Source organism: Coloeus monedula, assembly GCF_965178545.1.
Source record: "Coloeus monedula genome assembly, chromosome: 2".
Classification (NCBI taxonomy): domain Eukaryota; kingdom Metazoa; phylum Chordata; class Aves; order Passeriformes; family Corvidae; genus Coloeus; species Coloeus monedula.
The window spans coordinates 1,380,621-1,401,098 of NC_138782.1; the positions used below are offsets into that span (position 1 = coordinate 1,380,621).

The following is a 20,478-nucleotide window of genomic DNA, read 5'->3' on the forward strand; positions in this document are numbered from 1 at the left end:
AGGGGACGTGGTAGGGTTGGGAAGCTGAAATCTGTGCCCTGTGGATTGGGGGGGTGTCCGTATCCAGCGCACCTCTGGGTCAGGAGCCTTTGGCCGGAGCAAATCCTGTGGGGAAAGGGGCTGCAAGGGCAGAAAGTTTGGGATGAAACAGCTGCAGGATCTCCTGCTGCCTCCTTGGGCTCTGCCTCCAGCCCAGCTGGGGTTCGGTAGCAGCTCTGGGCAGGAGCCCTAACGAGGTGACAGGAAGACGGATCCTGCTGGAAACGGGGAACACGAGGGAAAGATCGCTTCCTCCCGAATTCCAGGCCTGGCTGCCAGATGGAGCAGGCCCTCGCTCTCCCTGGGAGCACAGCAGGGTGCTCGGGTGAGAGGTGCTGGGGCTCCCGGGCTCCGCCCGGCTGCATTCCCCGGGAACGAGCTGCAAGACTTGGAGAGACCGCAGGAAAGTTAAAGGGGTTTGTTCCTGCAGCTCGGGAAGCTCAAAATAGAAATAATGCCGGAGGAATAAATAAAGACACCCAACCAGCCAAGCCAAAACTGAGCGAGAGCAGCACTGGGAGGCGAGAGTGGGGGGAAATGCGCTGGACTGGGATGTGCTGCCGGCCCTGCTTCCTCTGGGATTTGGCTTTTTAAGGATTCCAGTCCGGGGTGCTGTAGGCCCGAGGCTGATCCCACAAGCGGCTGCTTCTATCCAAGGGAATCAGCACTGGGAAAGCCTTTGGTGTCCGTGAGCCCCACAGCCCACCTCCCCCCCTCCCCCTCCCTTTGGGATCTGTGCGTGACGCTGCCATGAGATGGGCCTGGATGCCAGCGGGACAATCCGGGGATGCCGCCAGCCCTGGAGCTGCTCCTCCCGCAGCTGCTCCGTGCGGGCGAGAGGTTAATGAGCGCAATTAACAGCGAATGCTCTAATTGCAGCCGTTCAGAGGGAGACTTTCCGAGCATTGGTTGTGCCCGGCGCGCTCCGGCGCCTGTCCCTTCGTTAATGGGAATCGAGCTGTAATTAGTCGCTGCCTTATCCCGGCGCTGCCAGGAGGCCTCGGGGATGCGGCATTCCAGGCTGAGGGGTCCCTGGTGGATCCTGCCCTTCCCTCCTCACCTGAGTGAGGCGGAGTTTGGGGTGACTGAAGTAATTTTGAGGTAAAATCGACGGGTTTGGGAGGGAAATCTGCTCCAAGCGAGGTTTGTGGGCACCCACAGCACACAAAGCCTTGACATCGCTCTGGAGCAGCAGTTCCACCAGGGATATTGGGATGCAGCTCTTTTCCAGGCGGAATTAGTGCCCGCATTGTCCAGGGTGGCACCGCGACACTGCCCCAGAGCTCCAGCCCCGCTCCGGGTGGCACCGTTCCTCCAGGTTTATCTCCCCCATGGATCCGAAGCTTTTCCCGATCCATATCAAAGCCCTTCCTTCCCGTGCATCCCACATGAATAATGGATGCTGGTGCAGCTTCCCATAAATCATCGCTGTTCCCTGTGCCACGGCTGCTTTGAGCGCAGACATCTGCATTTCAGACCACGGGGAACACGGAGAATCCATCTTTTCCCTTCTTCCTGGTGGGATCGCGGGCTCGGTGCCCCCAAGGGAAGGGTGACTTCAACCCCATCCTTGGTTTCTGAGGCCGGAGAATGTGTGCTCCTGGCTTTTCCGCGTAGCTGGGACACATCCCGGGGCTGCTGCTCTGGGAGCTTTTTCCATGCGCAGCCGACGCCCAAGGTGTTCCCGGAAAGGCCTCGGGAGCTGGGAAGCTCTTTACTCTCCAATGGAATTTGGGGATTGGAGGGAGGTTGGAGCTGGGTGGTTCCCAGCCTGGGAAGGGGTCGGTAGAGGCCCAAGCCACGCTTCCCTCCTTCCTTATGGATCCATCCCTCACCGTCGGGAGCAGCTGATCCCTCCCGCCAGCCAGGGCACACCCACCCACACCCCGATCTGCCTTGCAGAACAGATTTTCCAGGGAAAAGCCACAGCATTCCCTTTCCGGCTCATCCTTTGGGGGTCTACAGAGCGCGCCTTCCTTTCCCCGCTGGCGCGTGCGCGGGTTCGAGGGATTCTCCCGCTCTTCCCTTTCGCCTCGGCTCGTCTTTTATCAGAAACCGTTCGGAAACTTCTTCTCTTTTTCTGTAATTTATGGGCTTTTATTGCGGCGCCGGCACCGCGCCGAGGAGGCCGCTCTGAAGTGTTCTCGAGGCTCCCATTGTCCCTTATCGCGGGATTGTATCTCGCCGCAATCCATCCGCAGCCATCCTTCGGAGGCGCGGGGCTCTCGCGCGAGGCCGCTTTCATCCAGGCGCTGACAGCTCTTGAACGCTTCATTACTCGGCGGCGGGGCCGGGAATTGTGATCATTAGGCGATTTTTCCAGCCCTAATCTGATTTTATAAACTGTTTCCTTCCAGTGTCTCCAGGCGGCAAACACTAAACGCATCTGTCTGCCGAGATCCTGGCCGATAGCCGCCGCAGGAAAATCCACTCTGGACATCTCGGGGAGGGAGCAGCCCGGATGTTTGTCCTATATTCCCACATCCAGGGGTTATTTAGGCTGGAATTCGCCCGGCAAAAATTCCCCACTCTTAACTCGTGCACAGCTGCGGCCCCTCAGGTGCATTTCGGGTTTGGTGGAGTGGCATTTGCACAGTTAAAAAGGGGGAAAAGAGCAGGAAGGTGGAGATGTGTTTCCACATCCCACAGACGTGTTTCTGAGCGGGTTTTTTGGGAACGAGTGTCCCCTTTCCCCTCACAGCCACCTACATAGTGTGGGATCCCCAACGGAGATGATGTTTCCTATTTAAAAACTTTGGTTTTTTCCTTTGTAACGATGGAAAACCCAACCACCACGGTTCTTTTCCCCTCAGAACTTGGGAGGGGCAGCCAAGCTGCTGGGATGGGGCTGGATCAAGCCAACATGCCCCTTCGTTAATTCCCTGCTCCTGGAATGTGTGGGGACCAGGGGATCCATCAGGATTCCAGCCCTCCCGGCCCAATTTTGGGGTGGAAAGGTCACTGAACCCCAACGTGGCTCCGTCACCTGCTGGGTTTGTGGCAGGGACATCGGGCTGGAGCCTCCCAGAGGCGACCCTTTCCCCGTTTTTTTTAGAACCAGCCCAAACTCGCTCAGAGCTGGGCAGGGTGGGGAGGCTCCCTGGCCGCGTGTCCCTGGGATTCGGCACAGCCTCTCCTGCCCATCCCAGGGACAAGGAGAGCTCCAGCGGTCCCAACCCCGTCCCTGTGCCCTCCTGTTCTGCTGTGGTTGTGTCTGCACACATCCCACTCCCCCTTCCAGAGGCGAGAAGAGTGAGGGGGATCCTGGGAAAGCAGAGTTTGGATCCCCAGGCTGCTTTTTAACCCCATATTTACTCCTAGAGGCAGATTGGGATTAAACAAGGAGCGCGCTGTGTCCATCCCCTCCTCCTTTGCCAGGCGGGGAAGCACGCCCCGCTCCTCCGGCCCCCGTGGAAGGGAGGGAATGCTGGAAATCCGAGTGAAACTCCTCTTTTCCTCTCCCTTTGCCACAAAAGCTGGGCCGGGATGCTCCAGCCCAGCAGAGGGAGGCGGGCAGGAGGGGAGCGGGAAGGAAGGAGGTTTGATGTCTCACTTAGCCCGGCCGCCGCCAGCCCGCAGTGACAGGATCCAATAAAACCGTGTTGATCCAAAGCTTAGTCCGTGGAGCCGCTAATCCCGGGGCAGATGGCAAACAGATAACGGGGACACTCCAATTTCCCCCGCTTTGCTCGGGAAGAGGGAGGCAGATAAGGCAGCGCAGGGTAAACACCCGTTGCTGCTGCCAACACGGGAGCAAATCCGGCTCCTCTGGAAGGGTTGGAACGGCATTTCCCTGCGCGGGGCCGAGCTGGGAGCTCGGCGGTGTCACGGCTCCATCGCGGGCGCCGGGAATGCCGTGGGAAGAGGGAGATTGCCATCTCCCGGCGCGTGGAGATGCTGCAGCGCTGCTGGGAGCGGCCTGGCCGGGCTCGCATCCCATGGGAGCACCCACATCCCACCCTCCGTGCTCTGGGAAGCTCCAGTCCCCTCCCGGGTCTGTTTGTTTTCCCCCCACCGCCAGCTGCTGTCCCTGGGGGGTGCTGTGCAGGGAGAGGGAGGAGATGGAGCCGGATGGAGACATGGATTCCATGAAATGGAGCTCTGGGAAGGCCTTGGAGCGGGAGCATCCCCCAGGGGGCAGCGGGATGGGGCTGCTCCTCGCGGGATGGAGATCTGGGATCTGGAGCAGTCCCTGAGCTGCTGGAAAATGCCCTGCCTGTCCCTTGCTCCACGGTGACCGTCCCCACAGCTGTCCCCGTCCCTCTCCCTCGGAGGGGACACGGATGGGACAGTGGGGTAGAGCCGAGCATCCAGGTGGATCCAGGAACGCCGAGCTCTGGCCTTGGACGCTGCACCACGGATTTATCCCAGCTCGGGCAGGGCAAATATTTGACGAGCCGCGCTTGTGTGTGTCGGCAGGGACACGGGGACACAGCCGGGATGTCCCCGGGGCTGGGACCTGTCACTTCCCACGGCTTTAACACTTCCCGAGCTTTGCCGCGCCGGGATCCGGGCAGGAAGGCCAGGCCGGGCAGGGCTGAGGGTCCCCGAGGGTCCCCGCTCTGGGGTTTGGTGGCACCAGCTGGGAAAGGGGCACCCAAAGGTGTCCTGAGGGCTGAGGCAGGGAATGCCTGGGGCAGGGAATGCCTGAGGAGGGCCCCTTGGCGACAGCTCTGCCGGCTGTCCCCTCCCGAGCTTTTCCTGCTGGGATGAGAGGATCCCCGGTAGCTCTGGGAAGCGGCACTAGAGGGAGCCTCCAGGCTGGCAGCTCATTCCTGCCTCTTCTCCCGGTTTCCCCCCCGCCTCTTTTCCCACTCCCGGGGACTTCCCAGTCGAGGATTCTGACACCTGAGCCGTCCAGGCACATCCTGCCTCCCATTGGAGCCATCCCAAAGCTTCCTCCCAGAAAACCCGCGCAGCCCTGAGCTTCTTTTCCCCTCCAAAACTATCTTTTGAAGAAAATTTACTTTCCTCCCTTAGTTTAAAAATGTAAATCTTTGCTGAAAATGCACGGCTGGGGGGGGGCAGCGCTGACAATCCATCGATGCTTCTAATTTTTCCAAAGAAACCCCTGTGAATTTCATCGCCATTCCCAAACTTCAGGTCTTTACATCTCCAAGAACGACGGCTGATAGGATAAAGGTGCCTCTTTCACCTCTGCTGGGCCGTTTTTCCTTAAATCCAGTAACACCTAAAAAAAAAAAAAAAAAAAAAATCCCAAAAAACCTTTAAAGTAAAAACCTGTATTTTTTACACCTGTAAATATGGATATTTAAAAATTTTAAATACAAAATTTACATTTAAATTTTAGGTGTTTAAATTACATTTAAACGCAATTTTTTGTTGTTTGTTGGGTTTTTTTCCCCAGACACTTTTAAAGAAATAAACAACTTTTCCTGCTCATGCTCGAGGCCGGCTTGGACGGGGCTCGGAGCAACCTGGGATCATGGAAGGTGCCCCTGCCCATGGAATGGGGATGAGCTTTAAAACCCCTTCCCACCCAAGCTGTTCTGGGATTCTTTGCAGATTATTCTCCGCGTCCTGCTGAATCCAAGGAGCATTTTAGGAATTTAAAGGTATATAACGTCAGGAACACCCTTATGGAGCAGCTCCAGCTCTCCCACACCTTCCGAGGGTCCTGTCGCCAGGAATTCTCACAGGCACACGGCGAGATGCCCTTCCTCACAGGGCATCCGGGTGGGATTTTTCCATGGAAAGGGCCGGGCTCCTCTTGCAGCAGCACTTGTGGCACAACCGGTTCCCCTGGGCGCCGAGATTGGCATCAAGTTTGAAGTTCGGGCGCTGTTGACAGAGGCTCTGTCAACACAAAGGTGTTGAAGGACGGGATATTTGTGGAAGAAGTCACCGGGAGGTGAAAGATATCCCCTTCAGGGGGCCTCGTCCTGCTCGGCAGGTCCTGGCTCGCCGGGATTTTCCAGGAGAAGCCAGAGGCAGGGATGTGGTGGCTCCATCTCCTCCCGGGCCAGCGCGGCTGTGCTAACATCCACCCGGGGACGGAGCGGAACCAGAGCCCTCAGAGAGCGGATCCATGCTGGAAAACGGCCTTGGAGGCTCCACCAGAGGGTGTTTGGGAGCCAGACATCCTAAATTAGGGATAGGGAATTGCGGCTCAGCTCAGTGTGGAGATACCACAGGGGCTGGTGGAAAGGGGGATTCCCTGTGTTCTCTCTGGCTCTTTTTCCTTCCCCCCGTTCCAAATACATTATCCGGGGATATTTGCTCACCCTTCCCGGGCTCACCATCCCTCTTTTTCTGCCTCTGGAAGGGCTGTGGGAAGCACTCACAGGCAGGATGCTGGTCGAAGCCTCTCCAAAGAAAATCTCTCTGGACAGAGGGATAAGCAGCTCTGGAGCCTTCTTCCACGTGCTGGTGGCTCCCAGAGGGAGCCCCTTCCTTGGGATAGGGACACAGCTTGGGGTGCTGTCCCACTGGGAGGAAATGGAGATTTTGGGGGTTGAGACTGGCCAGGGGATGGTGAAGAGGGTGGGCACAGAGCCATGGGGGCCAGAATGAGGGATGGATGGATGGATGGATGGATGGGTAGGGATGGATGGATGGATGGATGAATGGATGGAGGGATGGATGGATAGGGAGGGATGGATGTCCCCTGCCACTCTCAGTCCCCTGGAAAGCTGCAGGAGCCACTCAGATTTTCAATGGAGATGGGAAGGAATCCCAGAGGATTTGAACCACAGGGCTTTTTGAGGAAAACCAACCCTGCTCAGGTTTGTTGGAGGCTTTGTCCATCCCAGGGTGAGGAATTTTCCGCAGGGGAGCAGATCCCGTAGGGATCCCCGGCTCTGGGCCTCCTCTCCGTGCTGCTGCTTGGGCGCTGGGCAGAAGGAAGGAACTGGAGGTGTTTTCTCTCTCGGTCACTGGAGCAGAGACAATCCCGGGGCGTTGTGTCCTGCCGAGATAAGGATCAGGCAGCCGCTGTTCTCACCTCAGCCACACCGGGATCGAGTAACCCGGCACAAACGTGGCTTTCAGGCTTTCCTGGGCTCCTCCTTCCTCCAGGTGCCTCCTTTAACTTCCTTCTTTCCTTACTTCTCCCCCCACCCCCCCCAGTTTTCTGCCAGGATTCTGGGGGAGGATGGCCGCGGCCCCATGGAGCAGCACCCCCTCATCCCACAGCTCCTTCCCGGGCAGGCTGAGCCCTGCCACTCCCATTTCCCAGTCCCGTATATCCCACTTAACCCAGTGCGTTTCCTCTCCATCTCACGTCATCCCCGCAGCAGCCAGGCCTGACCCTCGTCTTGTCTAAGCAGGGCAAGAACCCCATTAAAAACCCCCAAAACCTCCAGGCAGCTGCGAGGAGCGCCGGGGCTGCTCCACGGGGTTGGAGTTTTCCCAGGGATTCACTGGCTGCCATCCCACCGTGCCCCTAATTGCATTGTTTCTGCTGATCCACAAGGAAATTATTTATGGGCACCAGGAGCCTGCCCGGCTTCCAGAGCCTTTCAACTTTACAGGAGTTTTCCATGGCCTTGTTTGCAGGTCCGGGTTATTTTTACCCCACAATTAGTGGGGGTTGCTTTCCCTCCCTCCCTCCCTCCCTGGCGGGGGGGTTGGGTCTCTCCCTCTCTCCCGGCGGGATGGGATGGGATGGGGAGGAGAGGGGCCAGCTTTGGCCTCAGCTCGTTTCTCCCCGCTCCCCCAGAAGCAGATCCCGTTTTTCTTCTGCTCTCCCGGCCCTTGGCACGGCTGATGGATTCCCAGCCCCCCTCTCGGAGCGGGGTTCCCAACAGGCACGTCCGTGCCCAAAGCAAACAATCCCCCCGGAATGGTGCTGGAAAGGCACATCCCAACCCCAAGCCTCCATTCCCCGGGAGCAGGAGCTGCTGGAGCGGCGGCTCCATCTCCTCTGGCTCCTTTCTAACGGGAACTTGACACCCAAAGTGATTCCACACCGGGAAATTTGCTCCGAGACGTGGAACTGCCCGGGATAGACCCCACCACCAGCAGCTTTCCTTCCCATCAGGGGAGTCTCTGCAGGCCGGGCTCTGCTCCCCTTTAGGATCCTCCTGTCCCCCAACCCCTTTTCCAGGCCGCGGGAATGGCTGGGTACCGTCGGGAGGAGGGAACGCGGCCTCATCCCGGTCGCCTCCCGCCTGGAAGTTGTTTTCCGTGCTCGCACGTCGGCGGGTTCGGGCACACAGAGGATTTTTTTCGGGAAGGGAGCAGCCTGTGTGGCGGGAATGAACCATCTGAGGCTGCTTTGCGCGGCCCTTGGAGCGGGGCCAGGAGCGCAGGCAGGGAAAGCGCTGGGAGCCTGCTTTAATTTAGTGGTGTTGAAGTGTTCGGCTGCAATTAAGCAGCTGCAAATTAAACAGAACCAGTCATTAGGGCTGGTGGGACAAGCCCGGCAGACCAGAGGAGATAAATTATTTCCAACGGGGAATGCCAGAGCCGGGATCGGGAGTGGGGATGGTTGGTTGCCCTTTTTAGCCGTCGTCTTCTGGTTTCAGGCAGAGGAATTTCATCCCGGGGAACTGAATCCCCGCGGGTGTTGGATCTCGGGGCAGGTAAGGAGAGGGAGAAGGGACGCTCCTGTGCTCTCCCAGTCCCTTCGTCCCAGGGAATTCCTTCCTCTCCCTGCCTGAGCCGGGTTTTAGCTCCCAGCGTTATTCCCTGCTGTTGACGCTCCCTTTCCCTGGATCCAGCTCCTCCCTCACGGAGGGATCCGGCTCCTGTGGGACCAGCGTCGGGTCACTCCCGGGTTGGTTCTGGGGGACAATGACCCGACCCAGGCCGTGTCCTGGGGGAATTCCTGCAGCCCCTGGGCTGCTTTGGAGGAAGGATTTGGGGCAGGAATTGGTGCCTGGATGGAATGAAGGTGGAGAGGGGGAAGAGCGAGATTTTGGGCTGGGAATCCCCCACCTCCCGTGGGGAAATCACGGCTGAGAGGGGAAGCATGGGGCAGGCTCTCCAAAAACTGCTGGCCGGGTTTATCCATGGTGTTTATCTGGATAATTCCTGGATGTCAGCGCTCCCAGGCAACGCAGGGGGTCCACCTGGATCCCTAAAACTCCCAGCATCCTGCAGGATTCTCCTCCAAGCCCAGAGCCAGGTAAGCCCAGAAATGCTCTGTTAAATCCCTCACCTGCCAGCAGGAGCAAGAGTTACTTAGCCTGGCCTTAAAGTCAAGCCCAGGTTTTTAAGCGCATTCCTGGGATCTGTTGACGTGAGTGGGAAGCGTCTCCCTCGGCTGCAGCGGGATTTTGCCGGCCCGAAATGGAGTCCAGATCTCCCGAAATAAATACCCCCTGCTCCGGAGCCGCGGAACCACACGGAGCCCCGGGAGCGCTCGCTCCCAGAAAAGGATCCAGCCCATTCATCTGCCCGCATCATGTGTGTTAAATTCTCCCGACATCTCCCAGAATTCCAGGAAATAAATGGAAACCAGTGCCCGGAGAGCGGTGCCCCGGGATGAGTGGCAGGAGCATTGTTTGTGCGCAGCCTTCCCGAAGGGAGCTCCCCCATTTCCCTCTTGCTGGGACAAGATGTGAAGTTTCGTTCCCATTTTACCCCAATTACCGGCCTGGAATTCTGGCACGGAGCCCTCCTGATAACTCCAATATCCCGGGTGCTTTCCCTAGGGGAGCAGAGCTGGGTTTAGGGGGGGGAATTCCGCTGTGTTCCCAGTCCATGCTCCCCACCCCGTTCCAAGGCTCCATCCCACCGCTGCTCTCCCAGGAGATCGACACCATTCACCTGATGGAAAACCATTTGAGCTTTTCCCAAATGAAATTTTCCAGACACTTTCTCTTATCTGGGAAGAAACAAGCAAACAAACCCAAGTCTGAAACCCCAAATCTTTCTCAGCTCGGATTATTTTCGCTCAACCCCACACACCTAAAAAAAAAAAAAAAAACCAAAAACGGGAAAATCCCATTTTTCTCGGAAAATCCAAAGAGGTTTTTCGCTCCTGGAGAAATCAGTGACAACAACTTATAAGGCCATAAATAATCGTCTTCTGGTTTATTTGGACGGTCTCCTGCGGATTCAGGGAGGCAGAGCAGGGAGGAAAAGTTCTTTTTTATTCCAGTCATCTTTAATTTTGAGGGCCTCGTGCAAGGAGGAGCTGCCAGGCAGGAGTGGGGAGCAGAGGGAGAAGGACTTCTGGGATGAAGGAATCGGCCGGAGAGGACAAGGCAGCTCTTCGCAGCTTTAAATCCCGTTTTACACCCCCTGTTCCCACACGGGGAGAAATAAGCGGAGTTTTGCTGGGCTTATTCGGGGAGGGGAGGGGGGGGGAGAGGAGGGGATTACGATGGTTGTAGCGTTCTGTGCTGCTCCCCTCGCCCCGCATTCTCACACCGAGCCGAGTTTCTGCGGGGAAATGAGCCCTGAAAAGAGTTCACCCGCCTCGAAATGGCCCCAAACCCTCGGGAAATCCTCCGCAGCCGCACCGCGGAGCTCCGGGATGGCTGGAAGGGCACCCTGGGCACAGCCCTGGGCTGGTGCCCTGGCCAGGGGCTCTGGAGTGTGGCACCAGCGGGAAGAGCTGAGGAGGGGACCTTGGAAAATCCAGGACTAGCAAATCCAGTTTTTATATGTTCAGTACTACCAAATCCAGTATTTGTTTGTACGTTCAGCACTGTCAAATTCAGCACTACTGAATTCATATTCAGCCCGACAAAACGTTGGATAAAATCCCTCTCCACCATCAAGGCCAAAGGATCTTGAGGAAAACTATCGGGGGGAGGGAGGTTTCAGGTGTTTTCTTCCTCCCTTTTCTGGCCGAGCAGCAGGGCAGGTTCAGAGCTATCCCTGGGGAAAACAATTTATCCCGCTTCGCAGGCCACCCTCGTGTACATCCCGCCCTTCCTCCAGCAAGACCCGCTCAACGAGACGAGAAGATCCTGCACCAGACGGTGCCGGATGGATCCGTGCCCTAAAGCCTGACTCCAGCATTACCAAATCCCACGGGATCTGCTCCCAACTCTTTTCCCGGAGGAGCAGATTCCCTGCTCTTCCCCGCTCCGCGGACGCCCCGTGCCAAGACCAGCGAGCTCGCGGTGCTATTCCAGCCTCCCCGAGGTGGCCGGGAGCAGGGATCCGTCCCGCCAGGACAACACCGGGGAGGAACAGCTTCAGGAGCCCCCCGGCCCCAGCACGTGCGGGGTTTGTTTGCAGAGCTGGGCCGGGGCCCGGGAGCCGATCCCGCCTGGATTTACACCCAGGCCAAGGCTTCAGCGTGGGCTCAGCCTTAAGCGGGACCTTAATCCCAAGGGAAGTGTTTGGGAGGGGGTTCCGTTTCTCTTTCGGAGCGCTGCGGGAGCCAGGGAATATTCCCCAGGGAGAGAGAGAGCTGCCAGCGCCAGGCTCCGTGGTCCCGGGGGGCTTTTCCGGCCCCAAGGATTCCGTGATTCCGTGATCCCGGGGCATCTGAGGAGGAGACGAGGGCTCCATGCGGGACGGAGCCGCTCGTGTCTCACGGCGCCTCCCGCTCCCGCCAGAGGCTCGAGCCCTGTGCGCTCCCAGCGCCCCTGGACGAGCTCCGGTTTTCCCGGGAATGCCGGCAGGGAGAGGCAGGAGCCTGGCGTTGTCCTGCCGCCACATTCCGTGCGGGATCCCGGCTCTCCAAGCCCTTTCCAGAGGCGGAGGCTGCTCCTGCCGGCCGGCCCCTCCTCGCACGCGGCTCCCAGATGTCCCGAGCAGGATTTGCAGGGAATAACCTCCGATCCCCCCTCCTTCCAGCCCCAGGCTCCGCCGTTAACCGGGATTCTTCCCAAAATACTCGGTGTTTTTAAATACCACCCCCTGGGAGGGAAAGGCGATCCCTGGGCGCGGGCGCCTCCAGAGCTGCGGGATGAGGCTGGAGCTGCGCATCCCCGCGCTCCGCTCGGGACATGGAACGGGATCCCAAAGCCACCGGAACGATTCCCAGGCGGAAAAGGAGGAGAAAATCCCCATAAAGAGAAAAGCAGGACGGCTGCACGCGGTTTATTGCGGATTTTCATCGCTCCGTGTTGCCCTCGCACCGGCAACGTCTCCCACCAGGAATTTCGTCTTTAAAGGATCCGCGATCCCGCTCTCGTTTTCACGTTGGGAATCTCCGATCGCGGAACGTAGAGGGTGTTTGGGGGGGGGGAGGGGGAGAGAAAATAAAAATCCCAGCGGGAAAACTCCCCGGGGGTTCGGTGTGGTTTTAATCCGGGGCGGAGGGGGTTTTAGGGAGGAAAATCGCTTTTGACAAACACTGTTGTAAATTATTCAACATGTGGCCTTGACAGAGGTGCTCGGAGGGAGCTTCGGAGAAGGATTTTATTCTGCTTATTGGATTTTATTCTGTTTGTTGGATTTTATTCAAACGCCCATCCTCAGCAAGCGGGAAGATGTTCTGGGATCATCCAACTCCTTGCTTTTGGGCAAAAGGCTGGAGAAAAAAAATCCCGTTGGAATTGATTTTGTGATTAATTCAGGCTTAGGCACCCAGACAGAATTGCACTTACTGGGCGTTTTCGGAGTGTCTGATCCCACAGGATTCTCCAGTTTGGATTGCTCCCGATGGAAAAGGAGCTGCATGAACTCCTGGAAGAGCCGCAGCATTCCTGAATCAGTAATTAATAACAACAACAACAACAACAATAATAATAATAACAATAGGATGGCAGTATTAGATAATAATATAACAATATGATATGTTATTGTCATTATATAATAATTTAACAGCTCCATCTAATAAAATATGATGTTATTTAATTATTTTATAATAAATAATTGGGAATAAATCCTGGCGAAACACCCGGGAATCCCTACTCTTAACTATCCTAACCTCCAGCTGCTGCAGCAGAGGAACATCCTCGACATTCCTATCCCACATCCTTGTTATTTCTATCCGATATTCCTGATATTTCTATTCTTATATTAAAAAACAAAAAGCCTCCAGAGCTCCCTGCGCCGCTGGATTTCACTCAGCAAAATTAACGATGTAAAATCGCGCCTCTGTCACCCGAGGCTCTGCCCGGCATAAAAACACCCGCAAAATTCCGGCAGCTTTGGGACAAACAGGGAAAATAGGGGTTTTAAAAGACTTTTCCACGCCGGATCGTGTTCAAGCGTGGAAAGAGGGGCTGGAGAAGGGAAAGAAGAGCCGGAGCAGACGGAAACCATCACGGGCAGGGCAGGGCAGGGCAGGGAATGGCCCGGGGGGGCAGGTTTGGGGTCCGGGCAGCGCCCGGTGCTGCTGCTGGAGCTCCGCAGGGAGCGGGACAGGGAGCAAATTAATTGGGATGTTCCTGCCACATCTCACCTGAGCGGCCGCGCCTTTCCTTTTCTTCCTTTTTCTCTCTTTCTTTTCCCTTTCCTTCCAATAATTTTCTATTTCCATGTCTTTTTCCTTAGTTCTTTTACTTTATCTTAATTTTAAAAAATTATTATTTTATTTTCTCTTTTTATTCCCCGCCTCCGTTTTCCTTCACCTTCTAGCTCTCTTCCCTTCTTACCTTTTTTCCTGCGTCGCTTCCTCCTTATTTTGATTCCCCTCCTTCTCCTAATTCTCTTCCTTCGTTTCCTCTCCGTTATTCCTCTCCCTCTTCGTTCCCTTTCCGTTTCCCTCTGCTCCCTTTCCATCCCCGCCTGTATCCAGGCGCACATTCCCGCGCGGGCCGCATCCCGGTGGTGTCCCCTGGGTGCGGCGACGCGGGTGGGATCCGGGGAGCAGGTGGAGGATCTTTTCCTACCGGGATCTTTTCCTCCGAAAAGCCTCATCCCCAGGGAGAGGGGGATGCTCCAGCGCCGCGGCTCCTCCGGGGGAAAAAGGCTCCTCCGCCGGCTGCAGGGGACCCCCAGACCTCCCAGAAAACCCATCCCGAGGGATCCGCGGGGCTGGGAGAGCCGCACCTGCCTTCCCCGGCCGCTTCTCGATCGCCGCCTCCCCGCGGGCTGCGGCGGCCGCTCCCCGGGCTGAGCGGGGCGAGCTCATCGCGCCGGGACTGCCACGGGGTGGGCACCGCGGGCGGGGGGCACCCGCGGGACCCCCAGCCCTGGGCGAGGCTCAGCCCCCGTTTAATCGATCCGCTCCCTTTCCCCGGGGCTTCCTCCAGCGCTCGGGCCCCGCTTGGATTCGGTGCCACGGCTCGGGCCCGGGGCTGCCCTTCGTGCCCCCCGTCCGCGCTGGGGGACACGGCGGTGACCGGCCCTGTCCGTCCCCCCCCCCTGCGAGCCCCCCGCTTTAAAAGCCCCCCAAGGAGGGGTCTTTCCACACGCTGCTCCCCCCCCCCCGAGCCCCCCACCCTTCCAGCCTTTTGCGGGAAACACTCACGGTCTTCCCACCGAGCTCTCCATGGGGGGGGGGGGGGGGGGGGCAAAAAATCCCAGGAATCCCGCGGTCACTCGTCCCATCCGCGTTTGACAGGGCTGCTCTCGGGCGCGACTTTCTGGGGCCGAAACAGACGGATTTCGTGGCCGGTGGCCGGGCAGCAGCGCGGCCGCGGGGAAGCCCCCCCGGGCAGGGCTCCGCGCCCCCCGAAACGCGCCCGTCCCGTCCCGCAGCCCCCGGCAAAGCTCCTGCCCGCGGGTCCCGGAGGCGGGGCAGGTGCGTGTCCCTGTCCCGGGGGGGAGCTGCCCGGGGGGGGACCCGGGGACCCGCGGGGAGGGGGCGATGGGACCCCCGTGCTGTCCCCGCCGTGCCCTCCCGCGGCCCGGGGGGTGCCTGGGGGGGGGCCCGGCGGCGGCGGGGCCCCGAGGGGGCGGGCAGAGGGGGGCGGCCCCCCCGGCCCCGCCGGCCGCGGCCATTTAGGAGCGGGCGGGAGCCAATGGGCGGCGGCGCCGCCGCCGTGACGGCCGCGATTGACGTGATTCCCACGTCAAATTGATCCCGAAGAGCGGCGGGGGCTCCCCGCGAGCGGGGCTCGCTCCCGGCGCCGCCAGGACCCCCCGGCCCCGCCGGTCCCCGCACTCTCTATGCCGGGGCTGCGGAGCGGCCGCCCGGCGCTGCCCCCTCCCCGCGCCGGGCCATGGGTGAGTGCGGCCGGCTCCGGACGGGCTCCGGGACGGCTCCGGGACGCGGAGCGGGGCGCCGGGAAGGGGCAGGAGGCGGCCGGGGGTGCCGGGGTGCCGAGCCCGGCCGGGAGGGCTCCGGGCTGCCCCGTGCTCCCCGCGCCTCCCTTCGCTTTCGCTCCGCTCTCTCCCTGCGGCTCCTTCTCCGGTTCCCGTTCTTTCGCCTCCTCTCTGTCTTTTGTCCCACTCTCCTTTTTTCCTGTTCTCTTTTTCCCCCTCCTCGTTCCTGACTTTTCTTTTTCTCTCATTCTTTCCCCGTCTTTCCTCGCCCTTCTTTTTTCGCTGTCACCTTTATCTCCTTTTTCCCCCCCTGTCTCTGTTTCTCCTTCCTCTTTCCTCTTTTTTTTCTCCTGCCCCTTCTCCCTTCCCGCGGCCTTTTTTCTCTCTCTTTCTCGCTTCCCCTCTCATTCTCGTTTTGCTTTTCCTTTTCCCCTTCCTTTTCTCCCCTTCGTTTTTCTTTCTTCCCTTCCGCCCCCCCCCCCCCCCCCGTTTCTGTCCTTTCATTTTCTTCCCTTCCTTTTCTTTTCTTCTCCCTTTTGCTCCTTCCCCCCCCCCCCTTCCTTTTTTCGTGCCCCGCTTCTCCCCTTCCCTTTTCCCCTTTCCCTTTCTCCCCTCTTTTCCCTCTCCCCCTTCCCGCCGCAGCGCCATCCCCATCCCGCGGGCCACCGCCGCCGCTCCCGCTCCGTCCCGATCCGTGCCGTCCCATGCCCGCCCGTGCCGCGCCGTGCCATCCCGTGCCCTCCCGCCCCGCAGAGCACACGTACGGCGAGGTGAACCAGCTGGGCGGCGTGTTCGTGAACGGGCGCCCGCTGCCCAACGCCATCCGCCTGCGCATCGTGGAGCTGGCGCAGCTCGGCATCCGGCCCTGCGACATCAGCCGCCAGCTCCGCGTGTCGCACGGCTGCGTCAGCAAGATCCTGGCCCGCTACCACGAGACGGGCTCCATCCTGCCCGGGGCCATCGGCGGCAGCAAGCCGCGGGTCACCACGCCGGCCGTGGTCAAGCACATCCGCGACTACAAGCAGGGCGACCCCGGCATCTTCGCCTGGGAGATCCGCGACCGCCTGCTGGCCGACGGCGTGTGCGACAAGTACAACGTGCCCTCGGTCAGCTCCATCAGCCGCATCCTGCGCAACAAGATCGGCCCGCTGGCCCCCGCCGGGCCGCCGCCGGCCGCGCTGCCCTGCGCGCACATCTACCAGTACCCGTACCCGGCCGCCGCCGCGCCGCCGCCCGCCAAGGCCGCGGGACACCCCGCGGGACACCTCGGGGCCCCCCCCGTGGCCCTGCCCCGCTCGTGGCCCTCGGCGCACTCGGTCACCAACATCCTGGGCATCCGCACCTTCGTGGAGCAGGCGGGTGGGTACCGGCAACCCCGCTTCCCCCTTCCCCCTTTTTTGGGTTTTTTTTTTAGTCGGTTTTTTGGGTCGGTTTGGGTTGTTGTTCCTTTTTTGTTCCTTCTTTTTTTGTCTCTTTGTGTTGGCGGTTTTTTGTTCGGCTGGGTTGGTTTTTTGTCTGTTTGTTTGTTTGGAGGGTTTTGTTGGTTTCGGGCTTTTTATTTGTTTCGGGGGTTTAGTTTGTTTCGTGCTTTTCGGCTCGTTTGGGGATTTTTTTCTTTTTTCGCCTTTTTATTTGTTTCGTGCCTCTTCACTCGTTTCGTGCCTTTTTGCGTCTTTCCTGCTTTTTTATTGCTTTCAGCTCCTTAGTTTATTTCGGTTTGGTTTTTTTTTTCTGATTGTTTCTTTCGTTTTTTGCTGTTTCAAATCTTTTTGTTTATTTCGTGTATTTTCCTATTACTCCCCTCCCCCCCCCCCCCTTTTTCCCCCTTTTTTTCTCCCAAGGGCCTCCCCCCCGCTCCACCAGCCCGTCGGGGCGGCGGGGCCAGATGCGGCCTCGGCTCAGCCACATCTTGAACTTTTTATGAAAAATGTGGAAAATATTTTCCTAGGGGATGATAGATTGCCGACCGCAAATTCGGAGCCCTGAATTTCGCTCCGCAAAGGGGAATTTAAAAAAAAAAAAAATTATATATTTATAAGTGTATGGAAAGGGTGGGGGAAAGAGGGAAAAATAAGAGGAGAGGAAAAAATCAGAGGGAAAAGGGAAGAGGAGGCAGCTCGGATCCGGCCTCCTGGATTCTCCCGAGGAATTCGGGAATTCTGGGGAGCGGCGGCAGCGCCAAGCCCGAGCCCCGGCGGCTCCGGGGGGGGACAAGCGGGCCGTGGCAGGGGGTGCGGGTCCTTTTATCCTTCCAAGAGCCCGAGTAAATCAACCGCGCGCGTTTCCCCCCGCGCAATCATTTATCCTTAAAATTCCGATGTCACTTTCCTAAATCCCCTCCGTCAGGAGAGAAATTGGGGCCCCTAAATTATCGGGGATTGGGAATTGCGAGAGGGAGGAGGAAGACGGCGAGGGGGGGCTTGTGGGGGGCCAACCCTCTCCCCGGGCTGTGATCCCGAATTTCGGGATGCTGCAGGAAACGCGGATTCCTGTGCCCCTAATCCACGGGTTTTACACAACCGGGCGTTTGGAAAAGCGGGAATTCCCTCTGTTTCACCCCAAAAGCTGCTCGGACGGGCCGGGCGCGGGGCGTTCGGGGCTGACGCTTTGTTCCCCAGGGGCTCTGGCTGGCACCGAGGGGGCCGCGTACCCCACAAAAATGGAGGAGTGGCCCAGCGTGAACAGGAGCGGCTTCCCCGGGCCGGGCCAGGCGGTCAACGGGCTGGACAAGGCTGCCATGGACGGCGACATCAAATACCCGCAGGTGAGGGCTGGGGACACGAGGGGACAGGGAGGCGACAGCAGCGGGGCTGGAATGGGGCAGGGGAGGACAAGGCGGGGGGGCCAGGGAGGTGGGAAAAGAGGAGGGAGGAGAGGACAGGGAGCCCCGTCCGCCCCCGAGCGCGACCCCCGCGCCGGGCGGGCTGTTCTGAGCCCCCTGTCCCTGTCCCCCCCCGTCCCTGTCCCTGTCCCCAGCCCGGCGCGGGGCTCTCGTCCATGGGCACCTTCCTGCCGGCCTGCGCCTATCCCCCCTCCAGCCAGCCCGGCGTCTACGGCGGCTCCCCCGGCGCCTACATCGCCCCGGGCCCCCCCTGGCAGCCGCAGGGGACCCCCCTGGGCCACCACGGCCACGGCGTGACCGTCCCCGGCGGCGACCTGGCCATGGCCTTCAAGCAGCCCGGCAGGGAAGGTGAGCGGGGACAGCGCGGGGACAGGGCCGGGAGGGAACCCCAGCCTCCGGAGGGGCTGCCCCGCTGCGGGTCTGAATGATCCACCCCATTCCCCCATCCGGCGCTGCCGTGGATCCCCGCCCGTTCTAAGTTGGAATTTCCCTCCTCGCTCGCTGGGAATCGCCAGGGGATGGGGAAGATTCCCGCGCTGTTCATCCCCCCGGGAATGAGGTGGGACAGGGCAGGAGCCTTTCCCCGTGTCCCCCCCCTCCCCCAGATCAACACCGGGAGCCTTGGAATGACGCGGAAAGGCAGGAGTTGTGCCCGGGAATCATTAACTCCTAGTGATTACCTACTAATTATTAACTGCCGGCAATTATTTAACGATTAGTTATTAGTTATCATAGTTATTAGTTATCATAATTAACTGTTATTTTATTTAATTGGTTCCTGCCATTATGAATGAATTATTTCCCGCCGGGAGTCCCACGGGAGCAATTTGGGGCTGTCAAAGGGGCGTTGCTTTTATCTCCTGTTAATTATTTCGCCTCATTAATAGAGCTCGATTCCCTCGTTCTAAAAATCCCGATTTTCCCGCCCTGGCTATAAAATCCCCGCCGAAATTTCCGTCATTTCCCCCGCGGCATTTCACTTTCTGTTATTTTAATTAATTTGCAGTTAATTCGTCCTTTTTTTTTTTTTAATGTTGTTTTTTTCCGGGGTTTAAAATTTTTGTTTGGTTGTTTTTCTGTTTATTTTTAATTATTTTACCATTTCTGACCTGCTGCGAGGTGTAAGGTCGGCTGTGCCGGGGAGGAGCGACTGAGAGTGAAAACAGAGAAATTAAATTTATTATTTAAAGATTAAAAAAAAAAAAAAAAAGGGAGAGAAAGGAAAGGGAGAGAAGTAAGGAAAAAAATAATGAAAAAAAAACCAAACCAAAAACGAGAAAGAAGGAAAGGGAAAAAAAAAAAGGATATAAAACGACCGGAGCCACCTTCGCATACTTAATGTATTTTCGAGATATTTAAAATTATGTTGAGCCTGATTTTCTGATTTCCCAATTCTTAAGCTGTTTTGTCCCCAGACTTTCTCTAAACCTTTGTGTATTTTTGATTTTTGGTGGGGTTTCTTTGCTTTGTTTGCGTGGGGTTTTAAACCGATTTTTATTTTTCTCCTTTAAAGCTTTTTTTTAAAAAAAAAATCCCTTTTTTTTTTCTTTTGGATCAGTGTTCTGGTTCTGTCACTTATCTGGGACGAGGGAAATGTTGGATTATCCGACGAAAGAGCTGGAGGAGGAAGGGTGGGCTGGGCTGGGGGTACCTGCCGCGAGTGGGAAAAGTGGGAAAAGGATGGAAAGAAGGAAGGAAAACCAGCCAAACCCAGCCAGGCAGTTCCAGCCCTTTCCCGATTTCCTGGCTTTTCCCTAAAAACTCTCCCTGCCCATCCCAGTGTCTCCAGCAGCCCCGGGATGAACACCCCGGCCCCCGAAGGTGGAGTTCCCGAGGGCTGAGCTGGGCTGGGATGGTGCTCAGCAGGAATTTCATCGCCCCTGGAACGGTGGCGCGGTCCTGTCCCCTCCTGCTCCCCGGCACCGTCCCCTCCCGGGACACCCCAGAGTTTAGGAATTTTTAGGGATGTGTTCTGTACGTGGCTGGGGCTGGTCGGGGCCACCTGTCCGGGCAGCCCCATGTCCCTGGCAGCGCCACCAGCGCTGTCCCTGTCACTGGGGGGGACACGCCCGCTGTTGGGGGGATCCCGAGCGGCTCTGGGGGCGGTTTTTGGGGTGTCCCCGTGCTCGCAGTCCCTCCATCCCCTGCTTGGTCTGTCCTTCTCCCTCTCCCCCTCCCTGCAGGGCTGGACAGAAAACCCCCGAGCCCCGCGGGGAAAGCTCCGGAGCCCCTGAGCGCCATCCATGGAATCTCCATCCCGACCTCCTCGTCCTAGAGCCGCCGAGCAGCTGCCCAGGGACTCCTGGGATCTTGGGATCAGCTCCTGCAGCCCGGCGTGGGGACATGGGGCCAGCCCGGGCGGTGACAGGTGAATTCGTGCCACGGCAAATCCCCGGCAGGACATTCCCGGAGGGACGCTTCGCCTCCATTGGATCGGGATGATGGAAGAGACTCGAGCCTTCCTTCTTTTTTATTTTATTTTATTTTATTTTATTCCCCCCCTCCCCCCCTGCTTTCAGTTTTTCCTTCTTTCCCAAATTCCCGAGGACTGTTGGATGCGGCGATTCCCT

The 20,478-nt window shown here is 58.3% G+C and overlaps 1 protein-coding gene across 1 annotated transcript; it reads left to right on the plus strand.

Annotated features, from left to right (window-relative positions):
• Positions 1-15,770: 15,770 nt before the first annotated feature.
• On the plus strand, positions 15,771-20,183 carry PAX1 (paired box 1; the record flags this gene model as incomplete). The annotated part of the gene is made up of 4 exons (XM_082302828.1): positions 15,771-16,425; positions 17,685-17,830; positions 18,043-18,256; positions 20,092-20,183. 4 exons carry the CDS (start codon positions 15,771-15,773, stop codon positions 20,181-20,183), a joined length of 1,107 nt encoding a protein of 368 aa, XP_082158954.1.
• Between the last annotated feature and the right edge of the window lie 295 nt (positions 20,184-20,478).